This window comes from Corvus moneduloides, chromosome 4 (genome assembly GCF_009650955.1).
Source record: "Corvus moneduloides isolate bCorMon1 chromosome 4, bCorMon1.pri, whole genome shotgun sequence".
Classification (NCBI taxonomy): domain Eukaryota; kingdom Metazoa; phylum Chordata; class Aves; order Passeriformes; family Corvidae; genus Corvus; species Corvus moneduloides.
In genome coordinates, this window is record NC_045479.1 from 38,286,770 (window position 1) to 38,309,100 (window position 22,331).

Here is a 22,331-nt window from a genome sequence, read left to right on the forward strand (position 1 = left end):
AAGATACTGCATATCTGTAATTTCCAGTGTATTCCTTCACTTTGGTGCTGTGAAGAATGGACAGACCTAGCACTGTTGCCAGCAATTGTGGTCACATGCAGTTATCGAAACTGATCCTGCTCAGCATATTGAACAGTCAGTGATCTGCATGCTCACTATCTCTGGTATGTACCAGAGACAGAAAGGATGAGGACAGGGCAGCAACTCAATCATCCTAAAGTCATGTGGCTCTCACAAAGCTGGAGAGCAGCCTCACATCCCTTGTTCATGAAAATACCAACTGGTACCCTACAACACCTTGATGAGGTCACACAGTAGCAAAGAGGATGCAAAAATCAACAATTCTCTCTTTTGTCTTTCTGGATGTACATGAAGGAAAAGACTCTAACATCAACAAATAACCATTCTTGGTGACCTAGGGCAAGGCGCAGGGTTTACTCCCAATGGATATTTTTATCTGAAATACCACCAAATAAAAGGAATTTTTTTTTTATGTATTTCTATATGTAGCTTTTTCAAAACTGCTTTGGTTTCATTTCTCTCAGATAACCCACAGACAAGGTTAATATTATTGGAAGATTAGGTGATATGCCAAGGTGGTAGTCATCAACTTGAACACTTTTCCCTATTGGCAGCTGAAATGAGGTGTGTGATCAGTAATACATGACTATGTTGGGTTTGCATGGCCAGGTTTGGTAGTGGAGGGGAGGCTATAGGAATGGCTTCTGTGAGAAGCTGCCAGAAGCTCTTCCCGTGTCCAGCAGAGCCAATGCCAGCTGGATCCAAGATGGACATGCCACTGGCCAAGGCTGGGCCAACTGGAATTCGTAGTAATGCCTCTGTGATAACAGATTTAAGAAGAAGAAGAAAAAAAATGTTACTGCTCAGATGTAATTGTGGCCAGAGAAGAGTGGGGTGAGAACACGTGAGAGGAACAACCCTGAAGACATCAAGGTCAGTGCAGAAGCAGGGGCAGGATGTGCTCCAGGCACCAGAGCTGGGATTCCTCTGCAGCCCGTGGTACAGCCCATGGTGAAGCAGCTGTGCTCCTGCAGCCCACGGAGATCCATGGGAACACAGAGATCCACCTGCAGTCCCTGGAAGAGACCTGCAGCAGAGCAGGTGGATGCCTGAGAGGAGGCTGTGACTTTGAGGGAGGGACCCCACATTGGGGCTGGGGAAAGACTCCTCTTGCTGAGCAGTGGGAAAAACAACGTGTGACGAACTGACCATAACCCCCCTTCCCTGCCTGCCTGCACCACTGGGGGAGAGGAGGCAGAGCTGGGAAAGAGGGAGAGGTGGGGAGGGAGGGAAGGAGTTTCAAGGTCTGTTTTTAATTCTCATTATCCTGCTCTGATTTTGTTAGTAGTAAATCCAAATAATATGCCCAATTTGAGTCTGTTTTGCTGCGATGGTATTTGGTGAGGGATCTCTAACACAGACCTTATCTGAGACCCATGAACACTTTGTTATATTCTCTCTCCCCACCCCAGTTCAGTTTCAGAGGGGAGTGATAGAGGGACTTTGGTGGGTGCCTCGTGTCCCGCCAGGGTCAACACATCACAATAACAAACAACAGAGAGCTGTTCATTAGCTCCTATCCACTCTTCCAGTCACACTGGAAGCTCCTTCAGCTCAACATTTTAGTCAACAAGAAGGAATTGCCTACTCTTTCCTAAAAAGCACACAGAAACCATCCTCATGAACAGCATTTACTCCAAAGTTGATTTGAGTATCTGCATTTAATTACACTCACTTGAAGAACAATGTGACCACTTCCAATCTTCCAAATATCCTCTGGAGCAGTTTATTTCACTTCCAGCTTGCAGACTTTTTCCCAGACTACCCACTGGGACAATACTGAAACTGTGTCCTCTGTACAACAGACAGTCTTCAAGATTCTTCCAGTCCACAAGAATCAAACCTGGAAACTGTCCTTTGGAGTCTCAGAATTCCTCCCTCATCCCCATGAAACAAACATACCAGCTGCAGAGAAACTCCCAGGAATATCACAAAATCACATATACCAGCCTCAGCATGTACAATCAATCACATATTGAATATACATTCAGGCATGTTCTTACTGAAGCTTTTATGTTGAGGAATTCTTCATCTGAGCTAGACCACAATAAGTAGAAGCAAGAGGACATTCTTGCTCTAGTCGTAAGTTTACAGTCTCATTTTCAATGAGGCACAGCCAGTGAACGAGTGAGTGAAAGTAATGAGGAAGAACAAGGATAATGACAATAGATCACAGTGTCATTGATTTGCTACACAGGAGACTGATGACTCGGAAAGGTTCCTCTTTAATTTCTACACAGTAGCCAGCCCAAAATAATTGCTCACACTGGCCATCATTAATTTGTTGATTTCTTGAAGGCATTCCAATAGAAGCGGTAGATCTTAAAAGAGTGGGTAGCAGTTTTATGGACTTGTTCCTCCACACCACTCAGCAAGTAAAAGGCAATAAGGAAGCATCTATGTAGATAATAGTAATATCCTGAACTTTGAAGGTGGGAGTGAAGGGAAGGAGGCATGCATGTGCAACCTAATGAGATGGGATGATCAGCTTGCTCTGAAGCCAGTGGGAACCTTTCTAATAACTTCAATGAGAGTTCAATCAAGCCCTAAAGGACAAAAGTAGATTAGGTCATTAAGGCAGACTATGAAAGTGCAAACAGGTCTTGAAGTATTTTGGAAGTGTTAATATTAAAAAATATGGCCAATGCAGTAAGTTTCTGAAAAGTGAGGCAGAATCAGTATGCTTTGATGAGAGTATGTTCCCCACATATGAAAATTGCTCTGATTGCAGGCACATTTATAGATCATTCTAACATGGGAGCAGCATAAAACATGTTACTTTCTCATAGGCTGCAAACAATCTGGGTAAAGAAACACATACCTTGTACCACTAGAAAGCCAGGGTACTCAGATTTCTACTGACCATACACCACTTATTTTCAGTCCTTCTGGCTGCTAAGCTCTACGTGACTAAAATATTTTAGTAACTTACAAAAGAGAAAAAACATCTCACACAGGTTTGACTCTCTCCCATTAATTTTCTATTGCAGGGAAATCCTTATACCTTTCTAATTATACAAGAAAGGGTAAGTTTTCCCTCTACAGACCACATGTCAGGGGGATGCATGCATCCTTATTTTCCCTTCTTTATAATAATTCTAACTCCTCATATGTCTTCCCTCACTCTATTTAATTCCAGTCCAAAATTGTCAGATGATGTGGCACGAAGTGCTAAGGAAATAGATAAATATTTCATGAAATTTCTGTGGTGGGCTTCCTTTCTTGGGTGATAAAAAAAACACTGGTATCTAGCATTCACTGTCCTCTGAACAGTAACTATTACTGTTATGATCATGCAGGAACTGAAGAGGAAGAAAATAAGTAGTAAGCAGAATAATGCACTTTTGAGGTCCAGCATATGGTTATCTAATAGAGAGAACAAATACTTTTGATAGATCAATAAGGAAAATTTTAATGACAGCAACCACTTCTTAGCCCTGGTTCAGACTACAGATCGAGTAAAAAATGCTAGAATTCTACATATACTAAATCATACTCATCATATCTGCTTCATTATACAATATTACATTTAACTTTCACCAATCAATAAAGTGAATTGCATTCATCAATTATTTGATATGTGTTGCCAAATATAAAATAGTTAGCACTCTACATTTCTTTGTAAAAATTTTACATTATACTGTCTGAATTCTGAAATAATTATAAATCTAGATTGTTGCTCATCCTTCATTCCTCCTCCCTCCCTTCCCAGCTCTGCTTTTTTTGCAATTCATTTTAAGCAGTTAAAATTGGGTGCAGAGCAACTAAACAATTATCTAGGATCAATTCCAAAGATACAGTTGAGGAAAACACAAGTATGCTTTATGAGATTCCACTGGGAGGAAAGTTTATTTTTACCTGATTTGTTAGACACCCATATAATTGCCTCTGATGAGATGTGACTCGTATTTCCTACTGCAATTGTTAATGGAATCTGCCACAAGTAGCTGCAAGACAAAGGAGGGGGAATCTAAGAACAAAAATACTGAACTGATTCTTCTCACAGCAATCAGGGATCATGTCAAAGAAATAAAAACACAATCTCAGTAGCAGTGTAAAGATCTGTCGATTCTAACAAGTTACTTTGATTTTGAAATGCATTTGCTATTAGTATCATAACAAAGAAAAAATAATTTATAAGAAAATCCCAACCTAAATTATAATTTACATTTTTTCAAATACTATCATCATATGAGGACTTTTTAAAAAGGCTTTTCCTAGTTTAAGAAAAGGCTTCACAAAAGAGGAAATAATGATTTCTCATATAAAGAACACTTTTTTACATTTACTTAGAAAAAACCTCCATATAAGACATGCTTTGATTTATAGGGACTTCAAAGTTTAAAAATACCATACTCTTCTAGCAACCTCTTAAAAAGCTACAATGGGCTTTCACTGCTGCTGGTTTATAAAAACAAAATGAATGGAACAGATCTCCACAATTTCTCCGTCTTGGCACAATTTATTACCACCTACGCATATGCAAACCAGACAAAACACGCTACATGTGGGTTTGGTGATGCACTGATATAATCAGACCCCAACTTCCCTATAGGGTATTACAAATTGTTTCTATTTTGAAGTAAATGTTATAAATAACATCTTTATCTCAATAAACAGAAATTGACTGTATGAAGTGAATACTTTTAGGGACAGATGGAAAGGATGATTTTCTTCATGTCTTTATCATCACCTCTATTCCTGAACTCTCAAAAGTAGCATTTCCTTCACAGGCCTGCCATGTCATTTTGTAAACCAGTAAAGGGGAAGTACTCAGTAATGGTACACGTGGTCCCTTTGCTGGTCCTTAGGTAGGGGGTCAATGGGAGTATGTGTGCAGTTAAGCAAGGCAGCGTGGCAAGAGACTGGCCCAAACTCAGATATCACTGTATAGTACTGCTTTGATACCAAGTGAGAATATCACTTTAGACTGATTGCATTAAAATGATGCAAAGATGAGTGAGGGCCAGTTCTCTCCTGCTGGTACACAGCATTGCAGAACTAGCCTATGGTACTGAATTAAAAATTAGGTTTGCTCCTTTCCACGTACCCAGAAGCCTGCTCCACTGAATTACAAACACTATCCAAATGTTCCAGAGCCACAGTCCACATGGGCTGGCTTCCAAGGGTTGCCTTGCTGGCCTGACTTGGAGGCTGGAGGAGGGACAGACCCCTGCCCTGCCACCACACTTGGCTCACAGCTACCCACCCATTTGCAAAGAGCCCTCAGCACACACAGGAATATGTACTGCTTAGAACAGAATCATGTGCAAGAAAACACTTGTCCATACAGCAGCGCTTCAGCAAAGATGGGGAGATACTTGGACAACCATATAGCTGAAAGAGCGATGAGTGACACTAGAAAGGAAACTGGCATTTATTGCCATATGAGAGAAGAAAAAAGGTTCCATGTGATTTTAGGTTCTCTGAATGTTGGTACCATGACACATTGGGAAAATAATTAGCTCTACTCCTCCACAGAAGATAAGGTCACTAAGCACATGCTCTGGCAGAGACTTTTTGGATAATTAAGCTGTGTCATTTGAAGATGCTATTGGCTTTATCAGTCTGCCGACTCCTCATGCTGGACATTATCACACTCCACAGCACAGCCAGTGGAAAAGGATGTCCATTGGTGGATTATCTTCTCCAGTTCCCAATCTGGGGTCTTCACACAAGGTTACCTTCATTTTTGGCTTAACTAATATTCTAGACTGTGAGCTGGAGTAATGAGATTCAAGTGTGTACTGCGTCCTGCTGCTTTAGCTACAGCAGCAGTAACTCCTGGGTTCAACAGGTGAGGGCAGTCAGGAGATGCTATGAAGTGATGCACCAAATTATATTCACTACTCTTCTAAATACCTTATACCTTACTAGACACTCACCAGTGTTTTAGGGTCTGTCCAAAAAACCTTCTAGGAAATACATCACCTTTAGAAACATACCCAGTTCTAAATACTTGGTTCTCCAGAATGAAAAAGATGCTGGCAAACTGTGATTGAGAAAAATTAGGCAAAATTTAGCATAGAGTTTGTACATTATTTGAAAAAACAGGAACATTGGTATGTGAAAAAAAAAATTTAAAACTGTATTTGCATGGTGTTTTTATGACCCTTCAACTCCTACTGAAAAAGCTAAACTGCAAAATAAAAGATACCGTGAGCTGCCTATGTAGGTGATTTAAGCACATATATACCCATCCACAAATATTCATGTATGAACATATATATGGACACTTGTCATTTTGAGAAGGAACTTCACAGAAAGGTATTCTGTACATTGTAATATCTATACAGAGAACAATTTTATACTAACTTATAGTATTTTATATTGCCTCCAATTAAGGTAAATCCTACTGAAGTGAAGTCAAATCCTTCTCTGAAAGATGATGTAGCTGTAGAACAAGTGTCACAAAAGCTACTCACCAGAAAACATATGGGATTTAGTTGGGAATATTAGTACTGGCAAATTTAACTTTTATCTCCCCAATATAAGAGATGTCCTGACATTCTTGGCACTTTCCAGAACCTCCAAATCTCACCTTCTAAGTTAGTGGTGTCTCAGATGAGCCACAGGTGTCCTTTTAGTAAACATCTAGAAAAAACAGATTTTTCCTACTTTACTGCTGCTGTTTTCTCCATTTATCTGTTTTCTCCTTCTGTTCTTCTTCATTCTCAGAGAAACTTCTGCTGCTGTTTCAGAAGAAGCTGTAGCTAACTTCTGTGTACATGAGGGGGATGCATCTGGCTCACCTTCCAAGCAGACATCTTCCATTCATTGTCTCTGAATGATCTGTGTGGACTGTGTTCTCCAGGTGTGACCAGAGAGAAGCAAACTTTTCTTGCACTTTTCTATCAGGAGTCTTCTACTTCACAAAGCAAAGAGGAAAAAGGGGGCCCACTTGGCTGCTTTCTTCCTGCTTTGTCTGAGAGTAGTGCAGACCTTTTATTTATTCTTTATATGTCGAGAGCATCACCAGTGTGCTCTCAGTATGTACCTGATCAGGGAAAAAAGCATCCCATTCCACCTGGCCATGTGCTGCCTGCTGTGACAAGCCAGTTCCAGTGACAATAAGAATCTAGCCTTGAGGGCCCAGTGACCAGGGCAGCAAGACTTGAAACAACCCATTTAGTCCTCTTACTGTCAAGATTATGTCTGCAGGACTCAGATGCCTGTACAGATAGCACACTCAGCCCCTGGGTGAAATGGTGCTAATGAACTGTGTGCTCAGTCTGCCTGAGATGCTGCTCAGCTGCAGAGGTGGCCCACATAATGTCCCTCCAGAATCAAACCTGATTACTTTGATGGGGAGCTAAAGGCAAACCTCTTATTGTGGAAAAACTAAGGACTATTTCAGGAATTTTAAAAAAAACATCTCTGGAGCTGAGGAAGAGAGACACCTAAAACTAGAACAGACATGTTAACATGAACTGTGCTGAACATTATATTGTTCAATCTTCAAGAGATGTAATGAAAGGGGAATCTTGTTGAAAAGTAGTACAAATAAACCTTTTATTGCTGATTTACAAGTGAGAAACTGTTCATGTGAAATAGTTAAACTTAGGTTGACAGGATAATGCACAGTTAAAGGGAATGCACTGGTGGGTTTTTTTGTAGCACCATATCAGTGCATAATACTGAAGCGTGTTCATTCAGCTTAAAGAATAATCAGAAGGACTTCTTTTGTAAAGTATCAGAACCCTGCATTGGCCAAGGTACACGCAATACTAGAAGCTAGCTAATGTAATACAAGAAGCAAGCTAATTATGCTCTGTGTGGATTATATAGATTTTTTTTTGTCTTGAGCATTACATAATGACTAGTTAGGCAGTATTAGTATACTTTACCTCACTTGGAAAATTATCATATTTGTGATGATTACTTGGTTACGACTTGATTTTCAGCAAAAAGGAACTGAGATTCCTTTGATCAGGGCAAATCCTGAGACTGTAAAACATTAAACAAACATGATGCCTCACACTTTTGGCTCTGATGAATACTAATATTGTAGTAACATGGGGTTTTCAGTGGAACAATTAGTTGGCTTGCAAGGAGCTATGCAAAGCCAGAAAAAGGGCAGTAGTTTATTTCCTCTGCTTACTAAATAAAGATCTCAGGTAATAAAAAAAGAAAAGGTAGGGCTCCTGGCGTTTCAGATTTTGCACACCTTTTCAACTACTTTTTCGCATTAATGAAATGTGAAATGTTTTTGCTGGGATGTAAATCCATACATATTCAAGATTCATCTTCCCAATAATCATAATGTACCAAGCTTCCACACACTGCTGGCAATGAATACCACATTCTTCCAGTGACATTTCTCCCTTCTCCCCTGGATTCAAAACTAAACAAAGAAGTTGAGCTATTCCTAGTCATTACTCACAGAACAATGAAGGTATCTGCTCAATATTCAGAGGCTTATTATCCTGCATTATAAGGAGCATACAAGCAATGTGATTGCTTCACATAAAGTGACAGAATATCTGTAACTAAAGTACCACTCTAGAATCCAGCTTACCTACACGTGAATGGCAGAGAAAGTGAACAACCACATGCCTCTTTTATTCTGCTTTCACAAACCCCTGGGTTAAAGATTTCTAATCTATCCTGCTGTTCTTTACACAGCAACTGTACTTAATCCCTCTTACTGTCCACCTCTGTATTTTTTCTACCTACTATTTCAGGTTAAAAAACCAAGCCTGGCTTCAGTGCTTTGAAGGCATGTCTACCATGGATCAAAAGTAGCATAATTCTTTTCTCTTCTACACTCTTTATACTTTTTAAAATGCTTCTTTTCTACTAATCCCTACTGTTCTATTTATTTGCTTGAACATGTCTGGACAGCAACGTGGTATTTACAGAACATTACCTACCACAGGTCCAAGATCTCTTTCCTGAGAGAAAATAGTTTCTTCAGATACAGAGTATCTGAGTTTGAACTGGTTTCCCTACATGTATCACCTCATTATCAACATTTAGCTTCATCTGTCTTTTTACTGCCATGTCAACTAGCACTAAGGAATATTTCTGTCATCTTGGTAAGTAATACTTGTTTTTACTACACTGACAGAACTCCTATTACCAGAAAAGTCCTGACACCTCACTCTTCCACACCCTTTATCACACAGCTGAATAGGAAAAAAATCAGCACAGGTTTCTCAAGAATCTCATGGGCTATCACCCGCCAGTAAGAAATTCAACCATCTAATTTTTCACTTTTTGCTTGTATTTATAAACAATTCTCTTATCCTGGTACAGATTAATTTCTTTAGGAATCTTTAAGGAGGAAGCTGGACCTCAAAGACCACATAAAAACTCAGTTAAATTACAAAAAGGTACATACATCTAGATACAGAAGACATCTATAATAGTCTTTGATTATATACTTAGCCAGGAAATCAAAGGAGGAAAACCACCATGGCAAGACAGAAGCATAGAACAATGTACAGATTTAAGGAAAAAAAATTACTGGTTTTTAGTACATCTAACAACAGAAGAATGAGGGACAAAATTAAAATGCTTTGCACAAAAGCAGATTAAGTGATTTGCCTCTTAGCAGGATATAATAAGGATAATTATTTTAAAGTGTAGTGGCAATCATGAACTTGAATCATAGAATGATTTAGGTGGGAAGAGACTTTAGGAGATAAAGCCTTCTACTCAAATGTGATCAGCACACAGGAAAACAAGTTTCACTGTAGGTAGAACATGATATCAGAGGAGGATATACAGGCTGTATATTCAGTGGCATCACACAAAATCAATCAAGTCAGTTGAGGCAAATGATTTGCCATCTGCTTTTTTTTCCTAATCTCTCCCACTGTGAAGCTTCTACAGAATTACTTTCAGGAAAGCTTAACACCAAAAGCTGTATGTACTTTCAAATAGCTCAGTAGGCTGAGAAATGAAATTGTGAATTATCTCAGGCTGGAAGAACAGAAATCATGTACCCATCAGCTGGCATTGGTGAAATCCCAACCATCACTCTTCCATGACTCAGTTTCTCTGGGATAAATTCAGTTGTTCAACGTGATGGCAAATGAGCTGTCATCGGATATTTGAGACATCTACCACGGTCTGTAAGATATGGCAGAGCACCTAAGGATGCTCTCGCCTGTGTAGTGGCAGCACAAGGCAAAGTAAGATACCTGATGGCACCTTGGATGGCACCTTGAATGTCACCAGTCACATGTGCAAGCAACTAAATGGGCCTCTCCAACCACTCCATGTTGACAAAGAGTCCTTCCATAATTAAACCTGAGTTTCCCTATGAAACTTTTTCATTTCTAAGTGAAAAAGGCAAATTTTCAAAACAAGCTGCTTGTAAGAAAAAGAAGGCTTCAGCACAGATTTTCAAATATAAAAAAGGCACTGTTGCAACATATTATAACTACTGTTTTAAATAAGAACTTTCAGTTTGCTGATTCAATAAATTGCAGGGAGAAATTAAAATGACTGAAACTGAAATGTGAGATAGTTAAACCACAGAATTGAAATGAGTGCTCTAAACCAATTTTTCCCCAATTTTTGCTTTGATTTTTGTCCTGATTCAGTGCAGGAAAATGTTTTGATATGTTGAGAATTTCTGTGGGATGGGAATCCATTTCTTGTTCATTGGTAACGCTTACTAATCTTTGTGAAGTATTTTGAGAACATAACAATCTAAGACCTCATATCAGGGAGGGATATTATTAAAGCTATTTAACACTGAGATAAAGTGAGGCATAAAAATAGTTTAAGAGTAAAAAGCATAAAAAAGAAAATCCAAGAGTAAAACTGACTGGTTTAGACAACTACCTCCTTATTTTAACCACCAGAATTTAATACCCAAAATCCCAACTCTGTCTCTTCAGTTAAAGATAACAACCTGGTACATCCAGAGTGGCTGAAGATGAGAAACAGGGAGCAAGGATGCCTTGGCATTAGTTTGCCATTCACAGCTCTCTCCAGATGGAAATGCTGAAATCTCATGTACATAGACACATATGCTCAGCTGAGCAGCACTGAGTCTGAGAAGAGAACACTTTCCCAGTGTGGCCCTTGCAAACACTGATGATTCCCTGAACAGGTTAGGACATTGGCATTTCTTATTGAGGGAATATATTGCTATGAATCATCTGCATTAACTTACGTTGCTTGGATTTCAGAGACAAGAAAACCACAAAAGCAAAGTAATGAGAAAATCTGACCTTTTGAAAGCAAATAAATCTTACAGAACAAAAACTAAGATTTAAAGATTTGTACTTTTACTTCGGTTGAATACCTGGCTGATCTCCAGAAAAATATACAAATAGTGGCAAGTAAAAGAAGAATTTAGATGCATGGCTGCAGATGTTTCTGGCTAATGACCTTAGTGCTCATTATAAATTAAAAGGTATAGAAAGCTGATAACATGACCTAAGGATTGTGTGATGTTTGGATATTAAATCAGCATAGAAGGCAGACAGTAGAGATCTCTCACTTTTCTTGCCAAGACAAGTACAGTTTCTGTTAGCAAGATTAGCAAGGTTTGGGCTACTACTTCCTAGTAGCTGGTATGGAGCTATTTTTTTGACTTTTGCTGAAAACAGTTTTGATAACACAGGGATGTTTTAGCTATTGCTGAGCAGTGCTTACACAGCACCAAGGCCTTTCCTGCCTCTCACCCTACCCTACCAGCAAGGAGGCTTGGGGTGCACAAGAAGCTGGGAGGAGGCACAGCCAACACAAAAGACCCCAAGTGACCCAAGGAATGCGCCATACCATGTGACTTCATGCTCCATATATAAAGCTGGGGAAGAAGGAGGAAGAGGGGATTTTGTAATGTTTGTCTTCCCCAGTAACTGTTAAGCATGATGCAGCCTGGCTTTCCTGGGGATTGCTGAAAACCTCCCTGCCCATGGAAAGTGGTGACTAAAATCCTTGTTTTGCTTTGCTTGTGCACACACCTTTTGCTTTCCCTTTTAAGCTTTGTCTCAAGCAATGAGTTTTCTCACTTTTCCAATTCTCTCCCCCATCGCAACGCAGGGAGTGAGCGAGTGGCTGCATAGGGCTTAGATGCTGGCTGAGGTTGAACCACAACACAAGCCAAAAGAAAGCCTTTGCTTTCAGTGAATTTTGAATGTTAAGATATTGAAGGTTCAAAGATAAATTGTTAACAGAAAACCTGCAAGTGTATTCAACTAATCTATAAAATCACAAGCCTTGTTGCAGAGATACCTGGAAGCATTTAATCCTAGGCTGAGAGCACAAGTACATATAAGATGGTCAGTGGAAAATGAGTGAAAGTTGTTGAACAGCAGAACAGCTTCAGAGCTTCCTACTAAAGAAAAAAATTATACAAGAAGCAGAACTCAGCAGGATACAGTTTCGTAAGCCACACTTGCTAGAAAGATTGTGTTGGGAAAGATAATTTAAACGCATCATAGAGATTTTTCCAGATTATTATAATGTATAGTATCTCATTCAGTAAGGAGTAATTCAGGAAGCTCATGTGGGTATCACAGGAAATCACACACTTTTATTAAGCGCAGTTCTACAAGAGTGCTAGTTCTGTTTAATGGATAAGGAGCTGACAATATATTCATGTTGTGAATATCATTCTCACAAGACTGAAGAACACAGAGATTTCATTAGATTTAATACATGCTAGTAAAGTGATTGTAGGCTGTGCCTAGAGGCATAAAACAACAAAGGAAGATGTTATTCCCTCTTTCCCAGTTATTACACTTCCTACACTGAGACAGGGAATTCCTTGTACCCTGTGAGCATGGAAGAGGCAGATAGGAAGGGAAGATTTCACTAACTTTGTAGCAAAGACAAATAAAAAATGAAAAATGGATAAAAAAGAACAATTTGAAATAACTGAGATCCCCTGAACACAGCTTGAGGTATTCATTGGTCATCTGCATATGCCCAGTGTGATCTTAATTCCTGTGTTCAGAGTGAGAACAAAAAGTTTAATACAAGCAACAGTGAGAAACAGGTGAGTAACACTGGTAAAGACAACTGATTAAGTTGGATTCCTCTACAAGGGGGATGAAAAAGCAGACAATATTAGACTTTTTCATCAAGGAACAAGTTGCAGTCAGCTGACTTGAAACCACAAAGGACAGTACTTTAGTTGTATTAACAGGAGAAGGTTCTGGTGTCTGAAGTGGACAGGACTTTCACAAATCCTGCAGATAGACAACTTCTGACTGCAACATTGTATGCAGTGCAGAAATGAAACAGCAGGGCACAGTAAGTGTGACACACATCACATTAATTATAGGATGAATAGTTTGCTGGATTTAATCAAAATGAGGAAAAGAAATGGGGCTGACATTGGGATTCCGGCGTTAGAGGGGTTCTCACCCAAGACCAACAGACTGGTCAACAATAAAAAGGTAAGCTAAGGCAAAAAAGAAAGACAGAGAAATTAATAACACTGACTACATGAGCAACTGGAAAAAGACTGGAAGAAAAAGATTGTGGAAATGCTTATTCTAAGATTATTCTGCACTACACTGGGCAGAGGAGTTACCTGCTCCTTTACAAAATTTTGGTGGACTTTGGCGGGCTCTGTGAATTAAATACAGTGTTCCAGCATTGTCTTTAAGGAGCTCTATCTTGCTGTAATAGAGACAGTAATTTTTTCATTCAAGAGTCCAGATATAGTGAAGGTAGGGTGCAATATAACACGCACACAGTATTGTGTAAGCAAGTAACAAAATTCCAAGTGAGGCACACGCTATTACTCAGAAATTATTGCCTTCTTGTTACCATCTAAACCAAACACTGTCAAAACCTACCTGAGCTTTTTTGTAAGAGTTCTTCTCTTCTTTCTCCCTAATGCCTCAACTATGGACATGTTTAAATTTTTCAGTCAGACCAACCTACCATCCAAAACAACAGGGTCAGGTCTTGATAGGCGCTGCCAGGCAGATAATGGCTTCAACACCTGGTGGCTCTGAATGGCCTTCACACCTGAGGTGTCAAGATTTTGAAGAGTATTTCAAATTTTTAATAGAAGTGAACTTAGCAGATGTCTCATGGATGAACAGAAATCAATTTGTAGAGCAGTCTCGCCTCTTAACTACGAAAATTTATCTACTTTGTCTGAGGCTTTGATTGGATGGGCAATTGAATACAGCTGATACATATATTTCAGAGGGAAGACAAGACTGCAATCTGGAAGGTATTTGGTATTGTGAAGCTACAATAATTTTGAACAAAAATTATACTTAGCTGCACACACAAAGGAAATTATGAATAATCTTTATAGTTTGGAGAAATATTTAAAATTGCATGAGTGACTAGGAAGATTATATTCTAGTCTTGAAAGAGTCTAGCACATCTAGGATGACTTGCTTCTGATGGTAAGCTTCTTTATTTGCAGGTCTGCCTCAATACAGCTGTTAATTTAATATATTTGTCTCTTATATATGCTTTCATCTAGAAACATATTAAAAAAGGCAATCATATTGGTATACTCTAAATGAAGGGTTGATAGCTGCTTCTAAGAGCAACTATTTTAGGATGGATCATGGATTGTTTAGGTTTTTTTCTGTACAAGGACCTAAATACAAAGATATAGAGAGAAAATATTTTCAATGTCAGTACAGGATCACTGGAATGAATTTTAGAGGCATGTATTTTAAAACAATAATTGACACTATAATTCATCCGTAGTCATAACAGTGATTAACATGTTTAATAGCAATGTATTAAAGATGTAGATTTTGTGGTTTTCCTTTACTCTGCCATAGTCCTAACTCCTTCTGGATTTCACAAGAATCTTTGGAATAATTTTCAGCAGTAAGTAAATCCTAGAGCAGAAAAAGGAAAAAAATTTACATTTTCCAGGAGTCTTATGCAAAATATAATGCCCTTACCAATGTAACAACAACACAAAGTTCCAGACATAAAAAAAGATTCATTGCTGTAGCAGCAGCCCTAGCATGAAAGAGCTCACGTGTGGCTGTGCGCTGTGAGTCTGCCTTAAGATGACAGGCTGCATATTCTGTTAGAAAATAGCTGTATGTCTTTGGCCATCCTATCTATGAACTTCATTACCCTTTGGTTTTTTAAGGGTAGACACAAGGTAATTTAAATGAGTAAATTTGAATCAAATTACCAAATTTGAGGGAAAAAAAAAGAAGCACTGTCAGATAATAACATAACACAAAAAATATAATTATCTGATTACTAAACTTTCTTAAGTTCTGTCTAATATTAGCTAAATATTTCATCCAAAAATAAATTCAAAATGAGGTGGCTATTAATATTATGAAGCTATCTAAAACTGACTCATTTCAGTGTCAGTGCTAGCAGTGTACCTTACCAATTTTAGAAAAATGATGTGGGCAAAGAACAAATACTACAAATTCTTTGTCAGCACAGGCTGTCTCCTTCCTGCCTAACAGTACCTTTCACACTAAAACACAAAAGGCTTCATTTTCATAAGTGACAAGCAACTTTGGGTGCTGAATCAAAGATGGATACAAAGAAGCTTGGCTTAAGCAGTGTTAAGTGTTTGTCCTAACAGCTGCCTGAAATAAAGGCTCTTAATCTCTCCAACATCCTCTGTTCTGCCTTGCACCGGTGCACACATCCTTGCAGAATTGCACACACGGGGCTGATCATGCAAACCCCATCTTTGTGTCATCCTTTACCCGTAAACATAACCCCTTAATTAGAGCACAGATCTGAGATTTCTCTGATTGGAGCACAAGGATGTGTTATGGGCTGAGAAGGATCCACAGGAATAAGAGAGTAGCACTTCAGCTATGTTTACAAACTTCCAGTATGTTCTCAGAGACTTAGTACCAAACATTTTTCAGCATATTCCAGTGTTCAGTTCTGATTTTTCCTCTGAATACTGTGAATACTCTGAATACTTGTTTAAGCAAGATTAAAATATAATTCCTATGATTGTTTCTGTCTCCTCAGTAAACTTCCCTAAGAGTCCCCCACCAAAGTATCTTCTCCATAAAACCTAAGATTCTGCTATTGAGCGTGAAGGCTCATACAAAGGGATAAGAAAAGAAACCTATTATCAGCAACTTTAAAAAGCAGGAAAAAGAAGACATAAAAAATAGAGCATGTTAGAATTTTTATCCTCTGATCTACAACAGGGAACTCACATCTCTGATTTTTCCAAAGCCAACAAAATATGACATTTATCCACCCTCACCCCTCCCATAAAATTTGTCTCTACCAAATGCTGTCTGGGCCTTCCCCAGTCTGCTCTTTCCCTCACTAAAGCCCCCACTTCAAACGCCTTTTCCATTTCCCTGGTACACCATATTTACCTATTCCAGCTAGACAACTTTAATGCTTCCACTCCCGCTCACACCTCCACCCTGATGTGCCACATTCCCTCTCCTACCCACTGCATGTTAAGCAGCTCCCCACAACCACTGCTGTCCTTATTCCCCTCTTCACCTCCTGAAGACTTCACTCTATATTAAAACACAGCGCTGCCCTCAAGTACATGCTCCTTTCCTCAGCATGAAATTGATTTAATTAATGTGAGTCAATTAACTAGATTGGGTATCTAGCAATTCCTGAGAGTTAGTGTTAGCAAATAAGATGAGGAAAGTGGCACATTCTGCAGTGACAATAAAATACAACACCAACTTTTCTCTTTCAGCCTAACTTCTATCTATTGCTGCCACCACACAGGAAGCAATGATACAATACACTAATTTTGTCTTCTTTAGTATTCTGCAAATTCTAACACTGAAAGTTGCCCATATACTGCACACCATAGGGTCCTGGAAGTTTCCCAGTGAGAAGAACTTCTTGCAAATAGAAGAAATGGTTTTGGAAATAAAGTCCTAAATTATATCTGGCATTTCTGCAGCCTTTGCTAGCAGCAAAATCTTGCTGCAGACACCAGCACAGATATGTACTGGAAGAGATTTGAAGAGTATTTCCTATTCTGATTTTTTTAAAAATGCAACAATCAGAAAAGCCTCTAAAAATGAAAAAGCAAGACAAAAGAAACACGACTTTCTAGTGCCTTTTACAGAAAAAAAAACCCTATTGCAACAGGGAGAGAACAGCACAAGGGCTGGGCTAGTAAACACAGCAAAGGCACTGTTCCATCATGTGCCCATGGCAGGCAGGCTTTCTCCAGGTCACTCACAGAGGCAGCCCCTCTGCCTGTTCCTATGGAGAAGCAGCACCCAGCACAGCACTGTCCTCTCTCATGCTGCTGGGGTTAAGGACTGTCCTTATGCACATCAAAGGACAAGAGCTATTGGTGTCATAGAGCTGCCCTCTCCTCCAGTGTGCATTTCAAGAGAAGGAGCACCCCGCGCTTTCTCACTCTTCTGCAAGAACAAGTATTTTCAAGTCCCTGCTTGATCAGCTAAAAAAAATAGTTAAATCAATATCTGGCAGTGTTCACACACAGTTCTGTGATCCACTAAGGACTCTTCATTTTTTCATCTCATTCCTGTTAATTCCATTTCCTCTGTGTCTAATACACTGGTACCTTTCTTTCCTGGAGCCTGTTCCCTTCATCATTGTTATAGCTGATATAGAGACATTTAGGTCAGTCCAGATGAACTAGGGGTACCACATCTACTCCCTGGGTAGCAACACAATAGCTGTTTCTGGTAGAAGCACTGATACAGGCGCAATGTTTCAGGTATAGTAAAGATGAAAGGCATAACAAGAAAACACTCAAAGGACCTGAGAAAATGGAAGATGAGAGGATATTTCTCAGAGACAGGGAGGTAAATGAGCATTTTTTTTTCTATTTATATTTTGTTAGCTCTCTTTCCTCGGTTTATGGAACAATATTTGTCCATATTATGGTTCTTTTTATTACATAATTAATACTACATATGCTACATTAATCCACAATTGCTCTAAGAACATAGCAAAGATACTAATCAGCATTCCCCTTGTGCTCCTAACATTTTGGTTTGTGTTTAACCAGCTCCTTAGCTGATAAGTGGACAGAGTAAGTTCCCCACCACTGCTTAAGTAATAATGCTATACAGCTAAGAAAGAATACACACGGCAATATCCAAACATAGTTATGCTTTTACTATGAAAATAATTGTCAGTAAAGGGACAAGCACAGTCCTTTTTCTGCAAAGCCTGAATAAATAAATGATCTTTGTCTAGGAAATTCAGAAGAGACTTGAAGGGAAATAAATTCTGCAGTTAATCATTCATCTTGAAGTGGTGTGACTGCTGAGCAGCTCTGCAGTCCACTGTAAAGCCTTTCAGCTGTCACAATTACTACAGGGTGTTAGACCCATGGGTCTGTACAGCTCTGGTTTTGCTGGTCGTGTCCATGGCTTGCACTGTCCAACTGAATTTTCCTCAGTTTAGCTACACGGAGACAGGCACAGAGCATTACCACACTACAGCATGTATGCATATCTTGTCCACAGCCCGATCTGTTCATCTTCCTGTTTTTCTCCTTCCTTACAGCTAGCTGTGTTCAGCGCCTAGCAAGACATTCTCCTTTAGGATATTATCATGAACAAGCAAAGATTAGCTATGGAAACTGCATGCATGATAAGAACACTGTATAAATGAATATTATCCCAGCAACATTAACTTAATTATTTTGATAACATTGGAAAGGTTATTTCTCCACTTTTGCAGAGACAAGCTCTGTATATCTTTAGAGGGCAAAACACACCCACAACCAGAAAGCTTTGGTCTGCTATTCAATATAGTATATAAAAGGTTTATGGATTTCATCAAAACTGGTTAGTTTATTGTCTAGACCACAGATTATTTTTCATAAGACTTTTTGTCATATCTGTGAGCCGTTTTGTAATGATGGATGAGACTAGTGCCTTAAAATCATCATTTTCTGTAAGCAGGGAAACCCACTGAACCCTGTCAGATAGAATATCACCTTCTCCCTTGGAGCCTTATAATATAAGGGCATAATCTATTCTCACAGGGGTACACAGGAGTCCAGGACCAAACCTACATTTAACTAAAGGGCTGTTATACGGGCATAGAATATGAATTATACAGTTATAATAGAAGTTTTAAAGTTTTGCTTGCGTAAGCTGAAACTGCTACTGAAACATTATACCAACCACAAGCTTTGGCACTCAAATCAAAGCCGGTGATTGTGGCCCTTCTAAGGAATGACATTTCTAGAAACAGTGTTTGTCACTGTTAGTTTTATTTTCTTATAAAATGAGAACTATGGATCATGTGAAGGCATAAGTGTCAAGCAAACTCTATGTTCAGTGTACAAAGAAGTGAAACTGTATACCTTCTATAATTTCAGTCCAAATGTTACAGCTTATGCACAGAAATAAATGTCGATTGTATGCGCAGAAATAAAACACAGTTGGTATATGTATGGCTCTTGAAACACTTTTTTCTACAGGTATAATGACAAGGAGCGCAAATATACAGGAGATTGGAAAATCAACTATATGTAATCATTCTCTTCTGCAGAAGAATTAAAGACACTTATAGTAATGGACGAGGCATCAACCACTGCCAAAGGTATCAACAATTTCCACTTTTACCCTTTATCACTTAGAAAAATCTGCTTGCTGCTTCTATCTTCCTCTACATGGTTTCAGAGTTAAAATTAAATATGCAGCTTCACATTTTATTCTTAACAGTTAATTGCTGCATAAATACACAGCATAAAACAAAGCACAGACATTTTATAAAACTGGAATGGTTCTGAAATATTCAGTTGCCTCTTTATTTACATTTCTTATGTAGTAGATACCTTTGAAAGACCTACTCTGAAGTGACTCTTTCTACAGTAAGGCAAAGTTAAATTTGCCTAGACAGCATCTGAACCAAAAATTTAAACTCCTCATCATTTTGAAGGCAATAGAATTGACATTTATTGCTGTGCCATACCAAACTTCAGCCCCACCTTTGGATAACTAAAGACTACAGGGCAGATGGATGCTTTAAGAGCCTTCCCTGGAGCCTTCCAGTATGTACTGTGTTGTCTGTTTAGATGATAAACTCCTGGAAATGCCTGGACCTGAACATTTTTCTGTGTTTTGTGCAGCTCTGCTTCTTATGGTGTATAGAATGATCATCACAATTAACCCATAGATAAACTACCCTAAGGAAGCCAATGTTGCCTGCCCTGCAAGAGCATGGCCTCAAATGTGGCATAAATACCATTTGCTCTCTGTTATTTACAGTGCCTATTATGGTTCCCCAAGGAGCCATGCGTCCAATGCCTAAATTCACCGCTCATGCAGGGGAGGTAAGCACCAACTTTATTGGACTGTGAATTAGGCCACTGATCTGTAATACCCCCAAAGCTGGCATGCTGATTTGCTGATCATATATATATATATATATATATATGTACATATATATATACATATATATATATATGTATATATATATGTACATATATATATACATCATCACCAGACATCAGCAAACCCTTGCCAACTTCCTGACCAAAGCCACCCACAGAACGAGAGAACGAGCCAGAACATTGCGCTGCCCAACAGTGCTACCACCACTCTTGGTGAACCTGTAGAAAAACTGTGTCAGGTAATACAAAGTTCAGCTCTTTCAATATTAAAAACCAAGGCAGAGTAATGCATCTCGAATTATCAAATGACCACACGCTAATGTGATTTTCCCTGTCTACTGCTTTCACAACAACTGAAACAATAGTCACTTGAGCAGTAGAAAAAAAAAAAGAAAAAACCAAACAACTGAAAAATATCTAGGTCATTCCCAGCTAAAAGATTACATTTATTTTCAGTATCTCAACCTTGTTTTTTTACTTAATTTGATGGTATGAAAGGACATTAATGACACATGGCCATTGTGCATACACAGCCATGCGCCTGTGGGCAGTGTATGAATAAATTGCATGGTCAGTGTTATAACACTCAGATACCAATTTATAACTAAGCCATAAGACTAATATAAGTTGAAAGACGATTTTTGAAAAGTGAATGGCATAGGTAAGTTTCACCTTTTGCTAAATGTATATGGCTTCTGTTCTTTGGTATTTATACTTACACAACATGGCTTTCAAACAACTTCAACTGGGCAGAGGCAAATTAGCTCTATCTGCTAACTGGCTGGAGTAAACAACCCATCTGTAAAGCTTTCCTTAGGCAAGGGGTTTCTTTCCCGTTTCTGCTTAAAAGGACATGGAAGCACAGAAAAAAACAATCCAAAGCGGGAAGAGAAGGGCAAAGAGACTTGCCAAAGGAGATACATATATGTATTGTACTGCCTGTTAAGATACTAAATTCCTGGCATGGCTCACGTGGAAATATTTCTCTGTGCTCTTTCTAGCACTAAATCTTATTTCCAATGTTTAGAAACAAGAATTGTGATAAAATCTGTCAACAAAAACTCCTAAGAAACCCAGGAGAATTTGTCCTCGTGTAGAACTCTGCTATTCAACATATGATAACAGACAGTTTGAATTACAAATTAATGTCATGCATGAAAATAAAAGTAAGTCTAATTCTCACCTGTATTGGCTTTGTATGACAAGGTTTCAGTAGCATGGGTGTTACAGGGGTGGCTTCTGTGAGAAGCTGACAGAAGCTTGCCCCATATTGAGCAGAGCCAATGCCAGCTCCAGGAGACCCAAGCCCATCCGTCACTATGGTAACACTTCTGAGGTAATGTGGGGAAAAAACTGCTGGGAAAAAGCAGTTGGAGAAAGGAGACTATGCGAGAGAAACAGTCCTGAAGACACTGAGGTCAGTGCAGAAGGAGGGGCAGGAGGCGCTCCAGGCACCAGAGCAGAGATTCCCCTGCAGGCCATGGTGAGGCAGGATGTGACCCTGCAGCCCATGGAGGTTCACAGAGGAGCAGAGATCCAGCTGCAGCCTGTGGAGGACCCCACACTGGAGCAGGTGGAGGTCTGAAAGAGTCTATGATTCCATGGGAAGCCCAGGCTGGAGCAGGGTCCTGGCAGGACTCGTGACCCCACAGGGGACACTGGAGCAGCCTGGTCCTGAAGGACTGCACCCTGAAGCAGAAGGACCCGCACTGGAGCAGTTTGTGAAGAACTGCAGACAGTGGGAAAGACGCATGATGGAGCAGGTTGGGGAGGACTGTCTCCTGTGGGAGGGACCCCATGCTGTAGCAAGGGAAGAGTGTGAGGAGCCTGAGGAGGAAGGGACAGCAGAAACGTGTGATGAACTGACTGCAGGCTCCATTTCTGTACCCCTGCACTGCTGGGGAGGAACAAGGTAGAGAAAATCAGGAGTGAAGTTAAGCCTGGAAAGAGGGAGAGATGCGGGAAAACTGTTTTAAGATTTTTGTTTATTTAT

General features: G+C 39.4%; 1 protein-coding gene across 1 annotated transcript in view; it reads right to left on the reverse strand.

Annotated features, from left to right (window-relative positions):
* TRHDE (thyrotropin releasing hormone degrading enzyme) overlaps window positions 1-22,331 on the reverse strand; it is a 209,869-nt gene that overhangs the window by 53,294 nt on the left and 134,244 nt on the right. The window contains exon 10 of the mRNA XM_032105718.1: window positions 3,940-4,028. Within this exon, the coding sequence (XP_031961609.1) occupies window positions 3,940-4,028 (89 nt within the window). The remainder of the gene's footprint in view (window positions 1-3,939; window positions 4,029-22,331) is intronic.